The following is a 23,435-nucleotide window of genomic DNA, read 5'->3' as shown; positions in this document are numbered from 1 at the left end:
TACAATACATTACTTGTCAGGTCGCCAGGGTGCTTGGGAACACAACTGGTTGGGTAATAGACACATCTACTTTATCTTTCTTTTACTGCCATGTATTATTTGTCTACGACTGGTACGCCCTCCATCAACATTGCTTCAAAAGAATGTGTTTACTCTTGCAATAACCCAACCCTATAGCCCACAGGTAAACTGAGTGGCACTTTGAACAGGTTGGATTGATACCAGTAGTTCCGTTTTCTTCTGCGTAATTGTGGACAAAAACTAAAGGTACAGTGATATGGAATCAAGCCAAACCCATCCATTGGAAAATTGGGTTTCTGCAATGGTTACACATTCAGAATCAGTTGGAAGTGTTGGAACTGAAAGGTGCAGCAAATTAGAAGAATGGATAATTATTAGTAAAGTGGAGTGCTAAGAGTAATGCATGTCTTCTGTTGAATGGCTTGGCACACAGAAGAGGTGCTAGCTGTAAGCAGGCTTATCTGATTCACATGATTAATGCACTGGGGAAAAGTACATTTCATATTCTGTGTTATAGAGTCATAGAGTAATAATGCATGGAAACAGGCCATTCTGCCCAACTCGTTCGTGCCCACCAAGCTAGGCCCATTTGTCTGCATTTGGCTCATATCATTTTAAACCTTTCCTATCTATGTACTTATCCAAATGTCTTTTAAGTGTTGTTATATTATCTGCCTCAAGTACTTCTTCTGGCAGCTTGTTCTATATACAAACCACCATCTGCATGAAGAAGTAGCCCCTCAGGTCCCTTTTAAATCTTTCCCCTCTCACCTTAAACCTCTGCCCTCTAGTTTTTGGTTCTCTTTCCCTGGGAAAAAGACTGTGTGTATTCACCCTATCTATGCCGTCATGATTTTATACACCTCTATAAGGTCACACATCAGTCTCCTATGTTCCAAGGAATAAAGTCCTAGCCTGTCCAACTCTCCCTATAACTCGAGTCCTGGCAACGTTCTCATAAATCTTATATCAATCCTACCCTCGGGTGCTGTCTATGTCAAATTTGCACGTTCTCCCTGTGACCCAGGAAGACACCTTGGTTGGCATGGACGAGTTGGGCCAAAGGGCCTGTTTCCATGCTGGTTAACTCTATGACTCTATGACATCTTGGGTTCCTCCAGGTGATCTGGTTTCCTGCCACCCCGCAAAGACAAACACTTTGGTCAGTTAATTGCCCACTGCAAGTTGCCCCTGGTGTGCAGATGAGAATCTGGGGGACGTGATGGGATTGTGGGGTGAACAAAATGGGATTAGTGTAAATGGGTGCTTGATGGTTGGTATTGGTTTATTATTGTCACTTGTACCGAGGTACAGCGAAAAACTTGTCTTACATATTGTTCATACAGATAAATCGATTACACAGTGCATTGAGGTAGTACAGGGTAAAAACAATAACAGAATACAGAGTAAAGTGTCACAGCAACAGGGAAGTGCAGTGCAGGTAGAGTCTATCTCATCGTATAAGGGAACCATTAATAAGTCTTATCACAGTGAGATAGAAGCCGTCCTAGAGCCTAGTGGTATGTGCCCTCAGGCTCCTGTATCTTCTGCCTGATGGGAGAGGGGAGAAGAGAGAATGACCTGGGTGGGTGGGGTCTCTGATTATGCTGGCTGCTTCATCAAAGCAGTGAGAAGTATAGACATGGAGGGGATGCTGGTTTCTATGATGTGCTGAGCTGTGTCCACAACTCTCTGCAGTTTCTTGTGGTCCCGGGCAGAGCAGTTGCCATACCGGTTGCCACAGTCTCAGTGTATTGAAGGGCCTGTACTGGATGTCTATATGACTCTATGGACAATGTTCCAAACAGCCCACTCACCCACAAGCACCACCTGCCCCACCTGGCAATATGTGGATCCTGCAGATGACTGATCAGTTCCTGCAGAACCCATTAAAGATAGGATAAGATATTTATTTATTAGTCACATGTACACTGAAACACAGAGTGAAATGCATCTTTTTGCGTTACTGAGAACGTGCTGGGGGCAGCCCGCAAGTGTCGCCACTGTTCTGGCGCCAACATAGCATGCTCACAGCTCCTAACCTGCACTAATTTGTAATGTGGGAGGAAACTGGAGCACCCGGAGGAAACCCATGCAGACACATGGGGAGAACGTACAAACCCCTTATAGACAGCGGCAGGAATTGAACCCGGGTCTCTGGCCCTGTAACAGCATTATGCTAACCACTACACTACTGTGCCTCAATTCATAATTGATTCTGTGGGATGTCTGACCATGGTGTGGCCTCCTCTACACTTGGGAGACCAAACCCAGGTGCCCACCATCCAGATGCCCACCCTTTTATTTGCTGCTACCATCGGGTAGGAGGTGCAGAAGCCTGAAGTCCCACACCACCAGACTCAAGAACAGCTACTTCCCTTCAACTGTTCAGTTCTTGAACCAACCTGCACAACACTAATCATTACCTCAGTAAAGCAACACTATTACCACTTTGCACTACAATGGACTTTGTTTTGTTCTAATTGTGTTCTTTATGTATAAATTTGGATAATTTACATTTAATTTATGTTCTTCTGGTGAATGTCGTGTCTCTAATGCTATGTACCTGTGATGCTGCCGCATGCAAGATTCTCATTGTAGCTGTACCTCACCGTACTTGTGCATATGACAATAAACAAAACTTGACTTCACTACTTTCCACTGCTCAGTTTTTCATTGTGACCCTGAACTTTAAGTCACCTCTCATATTAATTCTCCCTCTCACTCCCGTTTGACCTCCCTGTCCTCTACTTCCCACACTGTTTCCAAGAAGCTTAACGTAATGTTGAGGAACAACACCTCAGCTTCCAACCTGGCACAAGATGTTACTGGGACCGGAGAACTCTTATAACTCAAGAAGAGGCTGGATAGGCTGGGGCTTTTTCCCTTGGAGCATGGGAAGCTGAGGGGTGACCTTATAGAGGTGTATAAGATCATGAGGGGTGTAGACAAGCTGAATGGGCACCATCTTTTTCCCAGGGTAGGGGAGTCTAAAACTAGTGGACATAGATTTAAGATGAGAGGGGAAAGATTTAAAGGTGACCTGAGGGGCAACTTTTTCACACAGAGGGTGGTGCATATATGGAACAAGCTACCAAAGGAATCAGTAGAGGCAGGTACAACTACAATGTTTAGAAGTCATTTGGTCCAGTACATGGATAGAAAAGGTTCAGAGGGATATGGGCCAAACACAGACAAATGGGAGTAGTTCAGGAAGGCAACTTGGTTGGCATGGATGAGTTGGGCCACAGGGCCTTTTTCCATGCTGTATAACGGTATGACTCTATGGCACATTACAATCTTCCATACTGGACCATGAGTTCCAGTCTGGCTTTTTTCACTTTGGATATCTGCATCCCTTGGGAGTTTCACATCATTGCATTGGTACCAGCTTGGTGTTACCCCACAGAGCATTGATTATTGTGTCATTCTCTGTCCTGGAGTCCAAAAACTTACAGGTACATACCCCACTGTGTTTTAAAAAAACATCTGCTTGGGTTTTGCTCTGTACACTGCAGTGCTGGGAACCTGTCGTGAATCCCTGGACCCTAACGTTTGCCCCCGCCTTCCCCATTGATGGAAGCCGCTGTCTCTCCAGCTCTCCCAGAGGCTTCTGGCCTGGGGAGGACTGTACAACCAAACAAAGAGAAAGGAAGGTGTTAGCTTCCATAACACATATTAGGAGGTGACAAGACAGACCGGAGAATCACCAAAGTGTGCAGCTGCTGCCAATTCCCAGCAATGACTGCCGACACTGTGCCGACCAGGCTGCATCTCAGTATTGACCCCACTGCCTTCTCCAGCCTGCCTAACACCATTCCCCACAGACCGCCTGTCCACACCAAGCCATGGGTGCTCCATTGTTGGGGACTGCTGGCGAGATGGGCAAGGAATTGCACCAGCTTCCCAGCACAGCAGCCCTGTCCATCACATATCTCTCTACCACAATAACCCTTCTAGTGCTAACTCCTGTAGCCCTCTCGTTCCCAGGAACACATTCTCAGCACAAAGCAAAGTATCGCTGTATTCTGCGCCTACACCTCCTCCAGATCTTTGCTCCCACCTTCTTTCGCCCTGGACTTATTGTCATTCGATCCTTCCTGCCTTCCAGCCCTATCACAGATCTTGCCTTTTGTCCTGTCCTCTCCTCTCCTCTCCTCTCCTCTCTCCTGTCTCTGCAACTTAAAACCTAGCAATCTGGTAGTCAGCCAGACTCTAATCACTATGCAGCACTGTCTTACATTGGTTTTACTTATGACTTGCAGCCGAGCCGGGCATATCTTGGTATTTATTAGCTGCTGTGAACATAATTCAACAATGATTCTGTCCAATGAATCTGGAAGTCTGTTTGGCAAGGGATATGTTCTTTCTCCAGACTGCCTGGAACTCCATCAACTCAGATAATGGAAGTGCTGTACAAGCTAAAGAATTACAATTAGAGACCTGGGAAGCAGTTTCAACAAGGGCTGAGGTGGTTAAACGGAAGCTAGATTTTAAAATAAGCTGCTGTAATATTGACAGACTTGCTGGTCAGCTGCATCCTGATTTTGTGGAAATGGGCATTTATACAGTTCAGCTGGATGTCTGTGTTGGTTATGCCGGGTCTTTTGCAATGAGCGGTGCACCACAGGGACTTGTGCTGGGGCCTCAGCTTTTTCACAGTTTATTTAAGTGGCTTGGATGTACCCGCTGAAGGCATCGTTGCTAAGTTTGCTGGCGATAGTTTAAGAAAGCAGGTTGTGACCAGGACATAAGAAGGGTACAAAGGGTTAAGCGAGTGGGCAAAGATGTGGCAGGAAGAACATAGAACATGGAACATTACAGCACAGTACAGGCCCTTTGGCCCACAATGTTGTGCCGACATTTTATCCTGCTCTAAGATCTATCTAAGCCTTCCCTCCTACATAGCCCCCATTTCTCTATCATTCATGTGTCTATCTAAGAGTCTCTTAAATACCCCTAATGTATCTGCCCCCACAACCTCTGGCGGCAGTGCGTTCCACGCACCCACCACTCTCTGTGTAAAAAACTTACCCCTGACATTCCCCCTTATATCTTCCTCCAATCAGCTTAAAATTATGCCCCCCTTGTGTTAGCAATTGTTGCCCTGGGAAAAAGTCTCTGACTGTCCACTCAGTCTATGCCTCTTAGCGCCTTGTACACCTCTATCAAGTCCAACATAATGTGGGAAAATGTGAAATTGTCCATTTTGGGAAGAAGATTAAAAAAAGAAGCATAATATCTAAACAGTGAGCTCTGAGATGCAGAGGGATGTGGTTGTCCTAGTGCATTACAGAAGGCTAGTATGTAGGTACTGCAAGTAATCAAGAATGTTATTGTTTATTGCTAGGGAAATTGTATGCACAAAATAGGGTGTTTATGCTTCAGGGTATTGGTGAGGCCACATTTGGATATTGTGCACGGTACTGATCTCCTAATTTAAGGAAAGATATAAATGTGAGGGAGACAGTCAGAAAAGGTTTACGGGGCTAATATCTGAGCTTGATGGTGGTTTTATGAGAAAAAGTTGAACAGACTGGGCTTGTATCTGCTAGAATGTAGAAAGGTGAGAGAGAACTTGATTGAAACATATGGGATCTCGAAGGATCTTAACAGGGTGGAGATGGAGAAGGTGGAGTCACAAGAGACTGCAGATGCTTGAATTTGGAGTAACACACCGAAAACTGGAGGAACTCAGCGGGTCAGGTAGCATCTATGGAGGCAAATGAACAGTCCATGTTTTGGGTCGAGACTCTTCATCTGCATTGAAAGGTAGAGGGGAGATAGTCAATATAAAAAGGTGGAGGGAAGTGGTGGCGCAAGAGCTGGCGGGTGATAGGTGGATCCAGGTGAGGAGGGAAGACAGGCAGACAGGGGAAGGGAGAGTGGGAATAGCGCCAGAAGCTGGGAGGTGATCGGTGGAAGTGACAACGGGCTGGAGATGATGGAATCCAGTAGGAGAGGAAGGTGGAGCGTGGACCCAAGGGAGGGAGGTGGGAAGGGCAGAGGGACCCACTGGGAGGAGTGTGTGGGTCATAGGCAGATGGAAAGGGTGGAAGAGGGCAGGGTGATGGGGGCTAGGTAGATCAGGAGGAGGCGGAGCAGGCCTTTCCTTTTGTGGAAGAATCTAGAACCAGGCGTTCACTGTTTAAAAAATAAGTGATTGCCCGCTTAACATGAGATGAACTGTTTTGCTCCCAGACGGTTGTGAGTCTTTAAGTTTTGCAGAGAGGAAGAGAAAACTGCCATTGACTAAGACTAAGAAAGATAAACATCCCAAAATGCTTCACAACCAATGAGGTGCAGTGCAGCTACTGTTGTAATGTGGAACCTGCAGCAGGAAGCTATCACATAAGCTGTCACAATCAGCATGTGACCATGACCTGCTAATCTGTTTTAGCGCGGTGCTTATCATGAATATTGGCCCAAACGCCAGGAAAAACTTCTCTCTCCTCCACCTCGCTGGCAAACTTTGCATTTGTTGTCCCTCACTAATTTCGCAACCCCCCCCCCCCCCCCCCACCCCCCCGAATGAGTGACTTTGCTGGATAATTTTAAAGAATGGTTAAAAGTGAACCACATCGGTGGCGGTCAGGATCGAACCCAGGAGGGGAGAGCTGTGCTGAAGCAGCACTAACTGCTGCATGATTGTGCGGCTGTCTTAACCACTATGTTGCTACACCAGCTGCAACCTATCCTTGGCATCACGTGACTGTTCTTGATTTCGTTAAATATGTAAACAAAAACCTACTTCATCTGCACCACTGCTCTCCCTGATCAGTTCAACCTCTGTTTTCATTCCAGGCAATGAGTGACCCTTTCTCCTTGAGTTTCTAGATATCTTAAAGGTCCCTTGAAAAATCAGGATCATCCTGAAATCAAAAGATGAACACAGGCTACTGCCCTGAATGTAGCTGGGCCACCATTGTGAGCCATGCCCTTGGCTGCCAGTGGAGACAGACCTCAAAAAGAGCTGAGGAACTTATAAACAAGGATGGACTTTGGAATTCTTAAAACTTTCCTCCTTCCAAATGCTCCTGAAACCCCACTTCTTTCACCAAACTTCTGACCATCTCAGTCTCACACTTTATTTAACCACTTTCCTGGAACATCTTGCTAAAGGTCTTGTTAAAGGCACAGTATATAATTCGGGTTGCTGTTGTTCTGGTTGATAAAGTCGCCAGCCCATTACTTTGTGGTACCTGCTCATGTGACCATGTGCGTTCAGAGCCATCCTTGATGCAGACGTCGAGCCTTAGCTCTGCTCCTGTTGCTCCATGCTTACTGTCGACACATCGGTTAGTGGCCGCATTACGGATCTGTAACACACAATGCCAGGGCTTTCCTTATTTCAATTTAAACGGTGCCCACATTATACTCGCAGCAAATGTGTGAAATGTCTTTGCCATGCTTTAAATGACTATGGAACACAAGGGAGGGAGAAGATTGACATTGTCCTGCATGGCGCCAGCTGCATTCATCTCTGTCCATTGAGTCGAGTGGAGCTGGAGGCCTCAAGAAGAGCTGGGCTTCGAGGACTATATGGGACTTCAACTGACAGATGGGGCTTCAATTGACTCAGTGCACAAAACTGATGGAAGACACTGGGGGGAGTAGAGGAGGGTTGTGGCAGCAACTGAGATGACCCAACAATTGGAGCTCACTTGACTTGATAGGATCTTACAACAGAGGAGGATGCTGTTCATACCATTGTGACCCTGCAACCCTTTGTAAGGCCCAATTAGTTCCAATCCTCTGCCCTCTTAATGTAGCTACACAACATTTCCCACCCAACAATCCACCTTAGGGTGGCACAGTGGTGCAGCCAGTAGAGCCACTGCCTCGCAGTGCCGGAGACCTAGATTCAATTCTGATCTCAGTGCTGTCTGTGTGGAGTTTGCACGTTTTCTCCCTGTGACCGTGTGGGTTTCCTCTGAGTGCTCTGGTTTCCTCCCACATCCCAAAGGTGTCCAGGTTGCCGTAAGTTGCTCCCAGTGCTCAGGTGAGTGGTAGAATCTGGGGGGAGTTGATGGGAATGTGGGGAGAATAAAAAAAATGGGATTAATGCAGGATTAGTGTAAATGGGTGGTTGATATCGATGCAGACTCTGTGTGTCATATTTCCATGTCGTATCTCTCTATAACTTTCTTTTGACAGTTAATGTTGAACCTGCTTCTGCTACCTTCCTTTTCAGCTGTGAAAACAGATCCACACAGCTTCAACTGGCCTCTTTCTGTGCAACCTGCTAACCTGCAGTATATTTTTGTCATAAAAGTTCCATGATTATGTGTTCAGAACAACTCTTCATCAAGATTCTCATCCTCTTCTGCCTGGTTCATCTTGCCTCGGTAGGAGATTGAGGGGAGTGTGCTTAAAATGTTAAGTTGATTTGACATGGAATATAATCTGAGTGGGAGAAAGGAATTGTTGGCGTTTCTACTGAAACCCTGCATCCGCCATCCTGATGCAAGGTTTTGTCCTGAAATGTTGAGAGTTTCGTTCCCCCCACAGATGATGCTCGAACCACTGAGTTCCTCCAGCAGATTGTTGCTCCAGATTCCAGCATCTGCAGTCTCTTGTGTCTCTATATGTAAATATATACAAGAATCAAGGACAGGTTGGGGAGGATAGTCTTAACATTGGAGCTGGTTCACTCCGTAGGGCAATCAGGAAGGGAACCAGGGACTGTCCTCCAAAAGGTTCCCAACGCAGGTCACTTCCAGACCAAGATGGGTTTTGCCAGATTGGGGTTTCAAGCGAAATGGGGAAAAGGTCGAGAGATATATTGAGGCACAGATCAGTTTGGGTTCATTGGAAGTTGGACCAATCCCAACAGACTGAGTGACCCCCTCTGCTCCCATATTCTGTCATAGAAATGGCAAAAATATTCTGCAGGATAGCAGCACCTGTCGACAAAAAAATAGAGTTAACTTTTTAGGTCTAATGTTGCTGACCTGAAATATTAATTCTGTTCCTCTCTTCATCTGCTGATTTTTTCCCCTGAATTTTCTGTTTTTGTATCAGAGTTTCAGCATCTGCAGTGTTTTGTTATTGTACAAGGGAAGTTATTATATTTTATATAGAACCACATAGAGAATCTTGTAGGGTTCAGCATTCCCTCAATATTGTGCTGAAGGGTAGACCACCCCTTCCTCTTGCACCTCCTTGCCACAATCTTTCAACCACCCCATCTGGAAGTCATATATTTATGTAAATAGACCGTGGTACCTTTAGCAGATGTGTTTCTGGGTGACCGGTCCCTTGTAAATGTACTGTGACCTCCCGGGATAGAAAACACTGAAAGGTTCTCACGAACTTGCTAAAAGCTTATTATAAGCAGCCAAGTGAATTGAAAGAGCAGGTGCACTATTCTCTTAGTTTGGGCCAACTTTGGACAATGAACACTTGGCACAAGCATTGTTTTGTTTTGGTTGGTTAGTGTAGCGTTTGCTGCCTGTATCCTGAATGACTTGGAACACTCTCAGTGCTTTGGCAGATGTGTCCGGGGTGTTGGAGAGACTCTGCGAATCAGCAAGGAAGATAATTCATCAGAAAAATTGTTAACACAGAGTCACACAGCACAGAAACAGGCTCTTCGGCCCACCATGTCCCTGCTGACCATTGCATCCATTTATACTAATCCCATCTAACTGCATTAGGCCTTCTAAACCTTGGTGATCCAAGTGCTTTTTTAGGTGCTTCTTAAATGTGGTGAGGATATCTGCCTCTGGCAGCACGTTCCTGATTCCAACCACACTCTGTGTGAAAAAAATTCCCCTCAGATCCCCTCTAAACCTCCCATCTTAAACCTATGTTTTCTTGTCTTACACACCCCTCCCCATGGGAAAAAGTTTCTTAGATGGTGCTGAGGTGGAGATAGTTGAGAGTTTTAGATTCCTAGGTGTAAATATCACCAACAACTTGTCCCGCTCTATCCAGATGGACACAATAGCCAAATAAACACCTCTACTTCCTCAGAAGGCTAAGGAAATTTGGTATGCCCCCATTGACTCTTATCAATTTTGATAGATGCACAATAGGAAGTATCCCATCTGGATGCATAACAGCTTGGTATGGCAACTGCTCTGCTCAAGACCGCAAGAACTTGCAGCATTGTGAACACAGCCCAGTCCATCATGCAAACCAGCCTCCCCTTCATTGACTCTTTCTACACTTCCTGTTGCCTCAGGAAAGCAGTCAACATAATCAAGGACCCTCCCACCCCGGTCATTCTCTCTTCTTCCCTCTCCCATCAGGCAGAAGGTACAAAAGCCTGAGAGCATGAACCACCAGACTCAAGGACAGCTTCTATCCCGCTGTTATCAGACTCTTGAATGGATCTCTCATACGCTAAAGGATGAACTCTTGATCTCCCAACCTACTTTGCCATGGCCCTTGCACTTTATTTGTTACCTGCATTCCACTTTCTCTGTATCTGTAACACTATATTCTGCATTCTGTTTTCTTTTTACCACCTCATTGTAATTATGTATGGCATGATCTGTCTGGATGGTGCACAAAACAAAAGCTTTTCATCAGCTTCACTGATCTTCTGTGATTATACGGCTGGCCCAGCCACTAGGATGTGTTGTGGGTGATGGTGGGGCCTTTAGGTTTATATTTACATTTGTTGTCTGCAGAAAACTAATAGCAAAATCTTGGGCATGACATACCTTCCTGGCTCAGGAACTGAACTTCGAAAAATCAAAGTCAAAGTCGAGTTTACTGTCATATGCACAAGTACATGTGTGTACAGCTGCAATGAAAAACTTACTTGCAGCAGCATCACAGGCACACAGCATCATATAAGCAGCATTCACGAGAAGAAACTAAATTAAGCATAAATTACACACAATTTTTACAAGAAAGAACACAATTAGAACAAATAAAAAGTCCATTTCAGTGCAAAGTGGTCATAGTGTTGCTAAACTCTAGTGATTAAGGTCTTGTTGGTTGGTTCAAGAACCGAATGGTTGAAGGGAAGTAGCTGTTCCTGAACCTGGTGGTGTGGGACTTCAGGCTTCTATACCTCCTGCCCGATGGCAGCTGTGAGAAGGTGGCATGGCCTGGATGGTGGGGATCTTTGATGATAAATGTTGCCTTGAGGCAGCGCCTCCTGTAGATGCTATCGATGGTGGGGAGGGATGTGCCCGTGATGTATTGGGCTGAGTCCACTACTCTCTGCAGCTTCTTGCGTTCCTGCGCATTCAAATTGCTGTAACAGACCATGATGCAACCAGTCAGGATAATTTGAAGATTGGGAACAGGGCGTTTCCAGCTGATTCTGTATAGTACAGCCAATTTCCGACTTAAATTCAGGTCACCCTGTTTAATACAGGGCTGCTGACACCTCACATGAGAGGACAGATGGGGACTTGTTTCTGTGTTCCATCCAAAAGATGAATGGAGCTTGACTTGGCCTGCACCTTGTGTTCACTTCTTGTGAGATGCCCGTGATTGCGCTGACCTTCCCAGCTCGCTGCTGACCTCACTTCCAGAGCCAGTTTACAAGGTGGGACAGATTGTGAAAGGTGGATTGGCCGCAGCTGAGAGAGACAAAGGCCCCACCCACAGACTCCCCCGTCATGGGATTCCCTCAGCTCGTACTGACAAAGGGCTTTTCCATTGTTTCAAATGATCAGAAGCATTGAGAGACAGTGGAAAACTAAGTAATTAAAAATGTTAATAATAGGTAAAGGCAATGCATTTAATACTACATCCAACTTATGTAAATTATTTAAAACATTAATAAATAAAATAAAGTAAAAACAAAGTGAAGGTCGATAAATGGAACTGCAGTGTATGTACCAGCTGTAGGTAGGGTAAACATCAGGGTCCAGCCAGTACATTTGGACCATCTGCTTAGTATGAGAACAGAGCCGCCCTTGTCCCAGAAATGAGTGCAGGGACAGAGCAAGAGTTCAGATACACCTACATCTGACCTCCAGCTCATTCCACACTTTGACACTGGCCTTTATCTGTCGGGGCATTGAGTATAACTTGCAACGTCGTGTTGCAGTTGTACGAGACTTTGGTGAGGCTGCATTTGGAACATGTGTTCAGATTTTGTCACCTTGCAATAGGAAAGATGCCATTAATCCAGAGGGGATTTACGAGGATGCTGCTGGGACTGGAAAGACTGAGTTGTGGAGAGAGGTTGAGCAGGCTAGGATTGTATTCATTGGAGTGCAGGTGAATGAGGGGGTGATCTTACAGAGGTGTATAGAATCATGAGGGGCATATAGAACATAGAACAGTAAAGTGAGAGGGGAAAAATTTAACAGAAACCTGAGGGGCAACTTTTTGACCCAGGAGGTGGTCAGTATATGGAATGAGCTGCTGGTGGAAGTGGTTGAGGCGGGTACATTAACAACATTTAAGACACTTGGGCAGGTATGTGGATCGGAAAAGTTTAGAGGGCTATGGGCCAAATACAGGCAAATGGGACTAGCTTAGAAGGGTGTATCTTGGTTGCCATGGACCTTATTGGGCTGAAGGGCCTCTTCGCTTGCTGTATGGACCCTATGACCCTGTGACTCCATGACTTCAATGAACAGCAGTCTGGGTCAAACTGCGGTTAGGAATTTGGAATCCAGCCCAACGTCGCAGTTGTGCACTGGAGCCTCAGACTGGTGATCAAGTCTGTGCAGTGGGACTTGAATCGACAACCTGTGGCTGAAAGAGCTACCACCTGAGAAACAATCTGTAGTGGCATTTTCCTGACTTTGTTTCAAGGGTCACTGCATTTGTGAGCTTGCCTTTGGTAATTAATTATCCGTGTCAGCACAGAGGGTGTCATTTACGTCCCACACATGCTGTGTCCTCCAGCAAGCTTTTATTTATTGCACCTCTTGCAAAGAAGCAGATAAGGAGAGCCCGACTTTAAAGATGAAACATCTCCTAATGCAACATTTTTGACAGCTGCCTTATCACTTTTCACACTTTATCTTCAGTAGGTGCTTCTGTCTGACATACCATTTGCTCTCTGAATAACAGTCGAGCCTTCACAAGCCCATCATTGTTTTAATGCATTTGACAGAGACATAAAGGAATGCTGGAGCAATTTAAATTAAGTGCACTGGCCATTGTGTCTCCTTTGAGCATTTGCCATTAATAAAAGTAGCACAAAAGCTTCCCCAGCCAATAGAAGAGTAGTTAATCTAGCAGAGAGGGAAATTGTAACCTAGTGAGGGAGCTCCAAAGGGAGCATGCTAGTACCAAGACATCTGGAATGAAACAATAGATCAGAACAATGGTCTAAGGGAATAAAATGTAATTAAATGTTTGTAGGGATCCCAGAAGGAGAAAAATCTAGCAGATTAATAAGGGATACTTGAACGTAGAAAATGTTAATTCTTCAACTGAGGATCAAAAACAAGACAATCTCAAAGTGAGTTTAAAAGTGGAAATAAAAAAGACAAATGGACTAGGGACAAAGGAGCAACTGTTTCTTTGTGTTGTATTAGGAACAAAAGAATTAATGTACCTGTGCGAAACTTCTCTTGAAACAGTTCCATGCATTCATTCAAATGAGAGAAGAATTTTCTACAAGATCTCTGGTGACCAGGTTTCACTGCCGGAACTGTTGTGGCTCAATACTGAAGGAGTGTGGCACTGCTAGTACAAATACAGGTGGCAGAATGGCCTCACGGTGGGCTGTAAGGTTTCTATAATTCTATCACATAAACGTGCTCTTTCTTGGTTTCTTTTGCTCTTTCCTCCTTTTTCTTTAATTCTCTCTCTTTTTTCTTTCCCTCTTTCTTTTTCTTGCTCTTTTTCTTTTATGGCCCAGGGGTTGAGTGAGCTAGGGCTTTTCTCTTTGGGGAGAAGGGGGATGAGAGGGGACTTGATAGAGGTGTACAAGACGATAAGAGGCATAGATCGAGACGACAGTCAGAGACTTTTTCCCAGGGCGACAATGGCTAACACGAGGGGACATAATTTTAAGGTGATTGGAGGAAGGTATGAGGGGGATGTCAGGGGTAAGTTTTTTACACAGAGGGTGGTGGGTGCGTGGAACGCACTGCCTGCAGAGGATGTGGGGGCAGATACATTAGGGACATTTAAGAGACTTAAGACACATGAATGATAGAGAAATGGGGAGCTATGTGGGAGGGAAGGGTTAGATAGATCTTTGAGCAGGATAAAATGTCGGCACAACATTGTGGGCTGAAGGGCCTTTACTGTGCAGCAGTGTTCTATGTTCTTTCTTTTTCATTTTCCTTCTCTCTTTCCTTCTTTTTCTTGCTCTCTTTTTACATTGTCTTTCTCTGTTTTCTGCTGGCTGTCATTCAATCTGAAACTCAAGATTTCAGCTACTTGTAGGTGACAGACTGCCTTGTAAATGCTGGAGAATTTTGTCTTCATAATTGTACACCATAACGCAGAATGCACAACAATGCCCTTGTATCTACTCATGGTGTTGAGGTGGAGATCCCTTCAGCCTACACAACGTTCATATCCTTCCATTCTCTGCACATTCATGTACCTATCTAAGAGCCTCTTAAACGCCTCTATTGTATTTGTCTCCACTAAGATAAGATCTTTATTAGTCACATGTACATTGAAACACACAGTGAAATACATCTTTTGCGTAGTGATTTTGGGGGGCAGCCCGCAAGTGTCGCCACACTTCCGGTGCCAACATAGCATGCCCATAACTTCCTAACCTGTACGTCTTTGGAATGTGGGAGGAAACCGGAGCACCCGGAGGAAACCCACGCAGACACGGGGAGAACATACAAACTCCTTACAGCCAGATTTGAACCTGGGTCGCTGGCGCTGTAAAGCATTGTGCTAACCACTATGCTACCGTGCCGCCACTACCACCCCAGGCAGTGCCTTCCAGGCACCCACCACTCTCTGTGTAATAAAACTTGCCCTGCATATCTCCTTTGAACTTACCCCCTCTCACCTTAAATGTATGCCCTCAAGTATCAGACATTTTGATCCTGGGAAAAAGATACCAGCTGCCTATCTGTGCCTCTCATAATCTTATAAACTTCTATCAGGTCTCCCCTCAGCTTCTGCTGTTCCAGAGAAAACAACCCAAGTTTGTCCAACCTCTCCTTATAGCTCATACCCTCTAATCCAGGCAGCATCCTGGTAAACCTCTTCTGCACCCTCTCCAAAGCCTCCACATCTTTTCTATACTGGGGGAACCAGAACCGAATGGAATACTCCAGATGCGGCCTAACCAGAGCTGCAACATGTGTCTCTATACGTTTTTTAACCATTTTCTCAACTTGCTCTGCCACCTTAAACAAACTAATCAAGTGTACCCCTCAGGTCCCTTTTAAATCTCTCCCCTCTCACCTTAAACCTATGCCCTCTGGTTCTTGATTCCCCAACCCTGGGAGGAAGACTGCATGCTTTCACCCTGTCTATGCCCCTCATGATCTTATACACCTCTATAAGGTCACCCCTCAGTCTCCTACACTCCAAGGAATGAAGTCATAGCCTGTCCAACATCTCCTCATGTTTCTATTGTGGATCAACAGGTTCAATCTGACTTATGTATATAGTCACATATAGATCAGCACAGAAACAGGCCCTTCAGCCCTTCGTCCATGCTGACCATCAATTTGCTGAGTACTCCCAGGATTCTCTGTTTTTATTTCAGATTTCCAGCATCTGCAAGTTTTCTTCAATCCCCAGAGAAAAAATTCCAGTGTTTTCATACTCCATATTTCTTTATGGCCTAGAAGGAGGCCATTCAGCCCCTCAGTTCTATGATGGCTCTCATCCCCCCCCCCACCACTTATCTCCCTGTACCTATTCTATCAAACCTGTCCACTGACAAACCCTGATTCACCACTACTCCCCCTCCCTCACCTGTAATGGGGGTAATTAACCAACCGGCACATCTTTGGGATGTGCGAGGAAACCAGAGCACCCGGAGGAATCCCGCGTGGTCATCGGAAGGACCTGCCAGCTCCACACAGATGGTGTCAGAGGTCAGGATTGGACCCAAGTCTCTGCAGCTGAGAGGCAGTGGCTCTACATGCAACACCACAGTGAATTCATTGCTAAATCCATTCACAATATCTTTAAAGTATGAAAATAAGGTAAGAGATAAGATTTCTTTATTAGTCACATGTACATCTAAAAACAACCAGTGAAATACACCTTTTGCGTAGAGTGTTCTGGGGGCAGCCCACAAGTGTCGCCATGCTTCTGGCGCCAGCATAGCATGCCCACACCTTCCTAACCTGTACGTCTTTGGAATGCGGGAGTAAACTGGAGCACCCGGAGGAGACCCATGCAGACATGGGGAGAAGGTATAAACTCCTCATAGACAGCGGCTGGAATTGAATCCGGGTCGCTGGCACTGTAATAGCGTCACGCTACACTACTGTGTCTGTCCAATATGGACTTTCAGAAACCATCTAATAAATTACGTGCACAATGGAGAGTTAGATCTGGTTACAAATGCACTATTGCATTCAGATCTGATCGTGTTTCAGGAAAGTTGAAGGTTCTGGACAGGCTGAAGAAAGGATTGACCGGTACAGTTCCAGGGATGGGGGATTTTCAGCTACAAGGGTAGATGGGAGGAGCTTGGCTCATTCTCTTTGGTTGAGAGGAGATTAGAGCTGTTGTGCAGTGTGTTTCATGTTGATAGGTTAATTGTCTACTGTAAATTGTCCCTAGCGTGTAGGTGAGTGCAGAATCTGGGTGTGTGTGGATGGGAGAGTAGAATTAATGTAGGGTCGGGGTAAATGAGTGGTGGATGGTTGGTGCTGACTCATTGGGCCAAAGAGTCATACAGCACAGAAGGGTCTCGGCCCGAAACGTCGACTGTTCATTTCCCTCCATAGATGCTGCCTGATGTAACACACACAAAATGCTGGAGGAACTCAGCAGGTCAGGCAGCATCTATGGAGGGAAATAGACTGTCGACGTTTCGGGTCGAGACCCTTCATCAGGACCGGAAAGGAAGAGGGCAGAGGCCAGAATAAGAAGGTCGGGGGAGGAGGAGGGGCACACGCAGGCAGGTGATAGGTGAGTCCAGGAGAGAGGGGGAAGATAGGTGGGTGGGTGAGGGAGGAGATGTAAGAAGCTGAGAGGTGACGGGTAGAAGAGGCAAAGGGCTGAAGAAGAAGGAATCCGGTAGAAGAGGGCAGTGGACCATGGAATAAAGGGAAGGAGGTGGGGAAATAGATGGGCAGGTCATGAGGGCGAGTGAGGGGGAAGGGAAGGGGTGAGGGAACCCTTTGTTTATTTCCCTCCATAGATGCTGCCTGACCTGCTGAGCTCCTCCAGCATTTTGTGTGTGTTGCTACAGAAACAGGCCCTTTGGCCCAACTGGTCCATGCTGACCACGATGCCCATCTGAGATAATCTCATTTGCCCCCATATCCCTCTAAACCTTTACTATCCATGTACCTGTCCAACTGTCTTTTAAGTGTTGGAGACACAAGAGACTGCAGATGCTGGAATCTGGAGCAACACACAAAGTGCTGGAGGAACTCAGCGGGTCAGGCAGCATCTGTGGAGGGAAATGGACAGTCAGCATGTTGGGTCAAGACCCTTCATCCGGATTGATGAAACTGCTGCACACATTCGGAAGGTCAGGGCCAGATCCAGCCACCTGGGTTCAATTCTGGTGCTGAGGTTAACAGTGTGGGTTTGTCCCAAGCTACATCCCACATCCCAAAGACATGTGTATTGGTGGGTTAATTGGTCACTGTAAATTGGGGACAATAAAATGGGATTAGTATAACTTGGTTCTTGAAGGTTATAGAGTCACAGAGCAAGACAGCACGGATACAGGGCCTTCGGCCCAACCAGTCCATGCTGACCACGGTGCCCACCCAGCTAATCCCAATTTCCTGCGTTCAGCCCATATCTCTCTAAACCCTGCCCCTCCATGTTCCTATCCAAGTGCTTTTTAAGTGATACTATTGTACCTTCCTCAACCACTTCCTCTGGCAGCTCGTTCCATACACTCACCACCCTCTGTGTGAAAAAGTTGCCCCTCAGGTCCCTTTTAAATTTTTCACCTCTCACCCTAAATCTATGCCCCCTAGTTTTGGACTCCCCTACCCTGGGGAAAAGACTGTTACCATCCACTTTATCTATGCCTCTCATAATTTTAAACAATTCTTTAAGGTTGCCCCTCATTCTTCTATGTTCCGAGGAATAAAGACCTAACCTGGCCAACCTCTCCCAATAGCTCAGGTCCTCTAGTCCTGTAAATCTTTTCTGCACTCTTTCCAGTTTAACCACATCTTTCCTGAAACAGGGTAACCAAAACTGTACACAGTACTCCAAGTGTGGCCTCATCAACGACTTATACAACTGCAACACAATGTCCCATCTCCAATACTCAATGTCCTGACTGATGAAGGCCAATGTGCCAAATGCCTTTTTCATCACCTTGTCTACCTGTGACGCTGCTTTCAACGAACTATGCACTTGTACTCCTAGGTCCCTCTGTTCCATTATACTCCGTAGTTCCCTACCATTCATGAGTCCTACACTGGTTTGACTTTCCAAAATGCATCACCTCACACTTATCTGTATGGGTTGGGTTGGACTTGGTGGGCTAAGGGGCCTGTTTCCATGCTGTGTCATTCCATGCTATAATGTCAGTGTCAACGTCAGGCATCTGAATATATTTTTTAATTGTATAATTAGCCCCTGAATGTTGCAGTCTGTTGAAAACGTTTGCTTGCTGGGATCCGCCAGCAGAGGGTGGCCGCATGCAGAGGAACAGCACAACCTGCTGCAGTGCAACAGAAGTGCTACAGAGGGCAGCACAGAGCAATCAGAGGCGAACTGTATCATGGTCGCCATCTGCAGGCAGTTTTATAGTACTACAGGCAAGGGTCGCAGAGGCAAAGATTCGTGTGTCTAAGCAAATGTGTGTGTGTGTACATTTGTGTGTATGCATGTGTGTACTGCAACTGCATGAGTGTTTTGTATGTGTATGTATGTGTTTGTGTATGGGTGTATGTGAGTGTGTGTGTATGTGAGTGTGTGTGTATGTATGTGTGTGTGTGTGTGTGTCTGTGTGTGTGTGTGTCTGTGCGTGTGAGTGTGTTTGTGTGTGTGAGTGCATGTGTGTAGACACAAGAAGATAACAACAGAGCAGCAGGAATAGGCTACTTGGACCCTCAGGCTGGTCTCACCATTCGAAATGATCATGGCTGATCTGCCCCAGGTCTCATCTCCTCCTCTGTACCAGTTCCCCATAGCCATGAATTCCCTGATCTTTCAAAAATTTATCTACCTCCTCTTTAGATACTCCCAATGACCCAGCCTCCACAACCCTCTGCGGTAGAAACTTCTAGAGATACCTACCCACCTTGGTTTCAAATGACTGTCCCCTCATCCTGTAGACATGTCCCCTTTTTCAAGACTCTCCCACTATTGGAAACATCTCAACAACCCTACCCTGTCATGCCTCCCTCAGGAGCTTATATAGTTCAATAAGATTGCCTCTCATTCTTCTAAGCTCTAAAGAGTGCAGACCTAATTTAACTGCTCGTGATGGAACAACTCTCTCATTTCAGTAATTAGCCCAAATCTCTTTTGGACTGCCTCCAATCCGTTCAATAATAACAAGACCAAAATTGTGCACTGTACTCACGGGTAATCTGTACAATTTTAAACAATGCTTCCCTCTTTCGAATCTCCAATCCTTTTGCAACAAAGGCCAACATGCCATTTGTCTTCTGAACCTTGCTGCACATGCCTGCTTACTTTTTTGCAACTTGTGCACAAGAATACCTAGACTGCCCTGTACTTATTTGCAATTTCATTCTAGTTAGATAATGGAGGGCATTAAATCCCATTTTTCAAGTTTGTGCCCATTCAGCAAGTGGAGTTTAATGTGGGAAAGTGTGAGGTTATGCACTTCAGTGAGAGGAATCTGTGTATATGTCTTTATGTGCATGTGTGCATGTGTATCTGTGTAATGTACATTGTATGTGTCTACATGTGTATGCTGCACCTGTGTGTGCATGAGCAATTTTGTGTTTGTGATTGTGAGTGTGTTTTTGTGTGTGGATGCACGTCCATATGCTTGTGTGTGTGTCTTTGTGCGTGCATGCACGTCTATATGCACGTGTCTACGCGTGTGTGAATGTGTGTATGAATATGTGTGAATGTATATGTGAATATGTGTGTCTGTGTGTGTATGTGTGTGTGAATGTGTGTGTATGACTGTGTGTGAATCTGTGAATGAGTGTGAATGTGTGTTTGTGAGTGAATATATGTGTTTGAATGTGTGTGTGTGAATGTGTGTGTGTGAATGTGTGTGTATGACTGTGTGTGTGTGAATCTGTGAATGAGTGTGAATGTGTGTTTGTGAGTGAATATGTGTGTTTGAATGTGTGTGTGTGAATGTGTGTGTGTGTGAACACGTGTGAATGTATGTGAGTGTGTGAATGTGTGTGTGTGTTAATGTGTGTCTGAGTGAATGTGTGCAAGAATGTGTGTGTATGTAAATGTGTGTGTGAATTGTGAGTGTGCACGTGTGTGAGAGTATGTTTGCGTGAGTGTATGTGAACGTATGTGTGAATGTGTCTGTGTATGTAAATGTGTGTGTGCGTGTGTGCATGTGTGCGTGTGCATGTGTGTGTGCGCGCATGTGAGTGTGTGTGAGTGAGCATATATGAGTGTGTGTGTGGGCGTGTGTGAGTGTGTATGTATGTGAGTGAGTGTATGTGAGTGTGTGTGAGTTTCAAGGATGTTCTCTAACCTCCTCATTGACCCCGGGAATCCCTGGCTGACGACAATGGTGAATTAGTATTGAAGATGACATCGAGAGCCTCAGGTCCAGCACAGATGGGAAAAGCAGTGCTCTATCTCCCACACTACCCACCTGTCCACTTGTCCAGCACCTCCCTCCCTCCCTCTCCCCCACTCCCCACTCGTGTCTGTCTACCCCACTCGCCACCTCAGAAGCAGAGAATGGGACTGGAAGGGAGTGCCTGTAGTGCTTTATCTTTGAATTTTTATAATAGTATCAATGTTTTTAACATCGTCGAAACTCTTGAATGATTTTGATTGCTGGCAAACATTCAATGATAGAGACTGCCGGTGAGCCTGAGGGTTGAGGCATCACCAGCCGCCACAGTTGCCCCGCCTGAGTATCTGCCCAGCTGTGTGCTGTGAGGTCCCACGATGCTCAGCGCAGTCCGGAGCTAGGTGACATCCTCCCAGTGGAAGCACAGGGTATGGTTGAGGGGGGTGGGTGAACGGTGAGCTCGGGGCAGTGGACAACTGCTTCACCCACGGGAAGGTGATGTTGACGGTGAGCTTGCTAAGGGCAAGGGGTGGGAAAGGCAGATACCAGACATACCAGGATAAGTTGTACGCAGAGTGGATCTGTTGCACAGATGATGACGGACTGCATGGAAGGAAGTCTCGAGCCTGTGACGGACTGGGCTGTGTTTACCACCCTCCACAGGTTCCACTAGTCCAGAGCAGAGCAGTTGCCACACCAGGCTGAGATGCAACCTGTCAGGATAGTTTCTATAGCGCTCTGTGTATGACAATAAACTAATCTGAACCTGCAGGCGGCAGAGATAATCTTGTAAGAAATGTGAATGCTGTTGAATGGGTCAGATAAAGTTTTCTGTAAATTACATCTAACTAACACCACGCTGGTCAAACTAGAGTTACAAATGAGAGAAGACAAATCACGATCTGCCATATCGGACCCAGCCCACTGAAGTTCTGAAGGACAGAGAACCTCAGGCACTGGCACGGAAAAGACTTACAAGAGCCGTTGGGTGTGCTTGTGTTGGAACGTAAGTACGTGTTACAGCAAGGTCTGAGGTAAAGCTTCTCAGGAATGAAGTTTGCCCTGTGTCCAGCAGTGAGAGTGAGCCAAATGGGAGGCTGGAATGTAACCATGGTTAGTAAGTTTGCTGATGATACCAAAATGTTGGTGATACAGTGGACAGTGAAGAAGGTTGTCCAAGGTTACAACAGGATCTAGATGAACTGGGAAAGTGGGCCAAGGGATGGTAGATGGAGTTGAACTCGGACAAATGCAAAGTTTTGCATTTTGGGAAGTTAAACCAGGGCAGGACTTACCCACAAATGGCAGGGCCCTGGGGAGTGTTGTACAACAGAGAGACCTTGGAGTACAAGTACATAAGTCCCTGAAAGTGGCGACACAGGTAGACAGGGTAGAGAAGAAGACATTTGCCATGCTTGCCTTCATCAGTAAGGACACTGAGTACAAGGGTTGGGACGTCATGTTACAACTGTACATGACTTTAGTGAGACCGCACTTGGAGTATTGTGTGCAGTTCTGGTCACCTAGCTACAGGAAGAATGTCGCTAAGCTGGAAAGGGTGCAGAAAAGAGTCACAGGGATGTTACTGGGACTGGAGGGCTTGAGTTATGAGGAGAGACTGGATAGGCTGGGACTTTTACCTCTGGAGTATAGGAGGCTGAGGGGTGACCTTGTAGAGGTTTACAAAATCATGAGGGTGAATGGTCACAGATTTTTTTCCCAGGATAGGGGAGTCTAAATCTAAAGGGCATAGGTTTAAGGTAAGAGGGGAAAGATTTGAAGGGGACCTGAGGAGGAAGTTTTTCACACAAGAGGGTGGTGGGGATACGAACTGCCAGAGGAAGCTGTAGAGGTGGGTACAATTATAACATTTAAAAGGCATTTAAGATAAGATAAGATAAGATTTCTTTATTAGTCACATGTACATCGAAACACACAGTGAAATGCATCTTTTCTGTAGAGTGTTCTGGGGGCAGCCCGCAAGTGTCGCCACACTTCCAGCGCCAACATAGCATGCCCACAACTCCCTAACCCATACGTCTTTGGAATGCGGGAGGAAACCGGAGCACCCAGAGGAAACCCACGCAGACACAGGGAGAACGTACAAACTTCTTACAGACGACGTCCGGATTTGAACCTGAGTCACCGGTGCTGTAAAATGTTACGTTAACCGCTGCACTACCGTGCCTGCCCAGAACATTTGGACAACAGATGGATAGAAAAGGTTCAGAAGGATATGGGCCAAATGCAGGCAAATGGGACTGGCTCGGGCAGGCAATTTGGTCGGCATGGACGAGTTGGTCCGTTTCCGTGCTGTGACTCTGTGACTCCAACACTGATTTACCTTTTGACCAATTGCTCTCGGTACTGGTCCGATTGAAAAGCAGGAGGGTAAAGGAGCTAGAAAGAAGAGTGTGGATGGGGGAGTGGAAGAGACCCCAAGAATCTAATCAGATGAGTGGTTCTCATCCTTGATTCTGTTTCTCTCTTCACAGATGCTGCCTGACTTGCTGAGCGTTTCCCAGCATTTTCCGTTTCTTTTTATTTAAGAATATAGCTCAAGTTGCTTCAAAAATCTTTGGCAGAGGACAGATAGGAGTGAGTGTGGGAATGAGTTTCAGAAGAATTTTGATTGAGAGATCAGATCAGTCAGCAT

The 23,435-nt window shown here is 45.9% G+C and overlaps 1 protein-coding gene across 2 annotated transcripts in view; it reads right to left on the bottom strand.

The window, feature by feature from the left end:
* galntl6 (polypeptide N-acetylgalactosaminyltransferase like 6) overlaps positions 1–23,435 on the bottom strand; it is a 1,051,879-nt gene that overhangs the window by 32,677 nt on the left and 995,767 nt on the right. For both annotated transcript variants that reach the window (XM_052019321.1, XM_052019322.1), the window contains exon 10: positions 7,224–7,340. In XM_052019321.1, the coding sequence (XP_051875281.1) occupies positions 7,224–7,340 (117 nt within the window). The remainder of the gene's footprint in view (positions 1–7,223; positions 7,341–23,435) is intronic.

Source organism: Pristis pectinata, chromosome 7 (genome assembly GCF_009764475.1).
Source record: "Pristis pectinata isolate sPriPec2 chromosome 7, sPriPec2.1.pri, whole genome shotgun sequence".
In the NCBI taxonomy this organism is placed as follows: domain Eukaryota; kingdom Metazoa; phylum Chordata; class Chondrichthyes; order Rhinopristiformes; family Pristidae; genus Pristis; species Pristis pectinata.
Note: the sequence above shows the minus strand (reverse complement) of the source record. Positions and strands in the feature narration are given on the sequence as shown.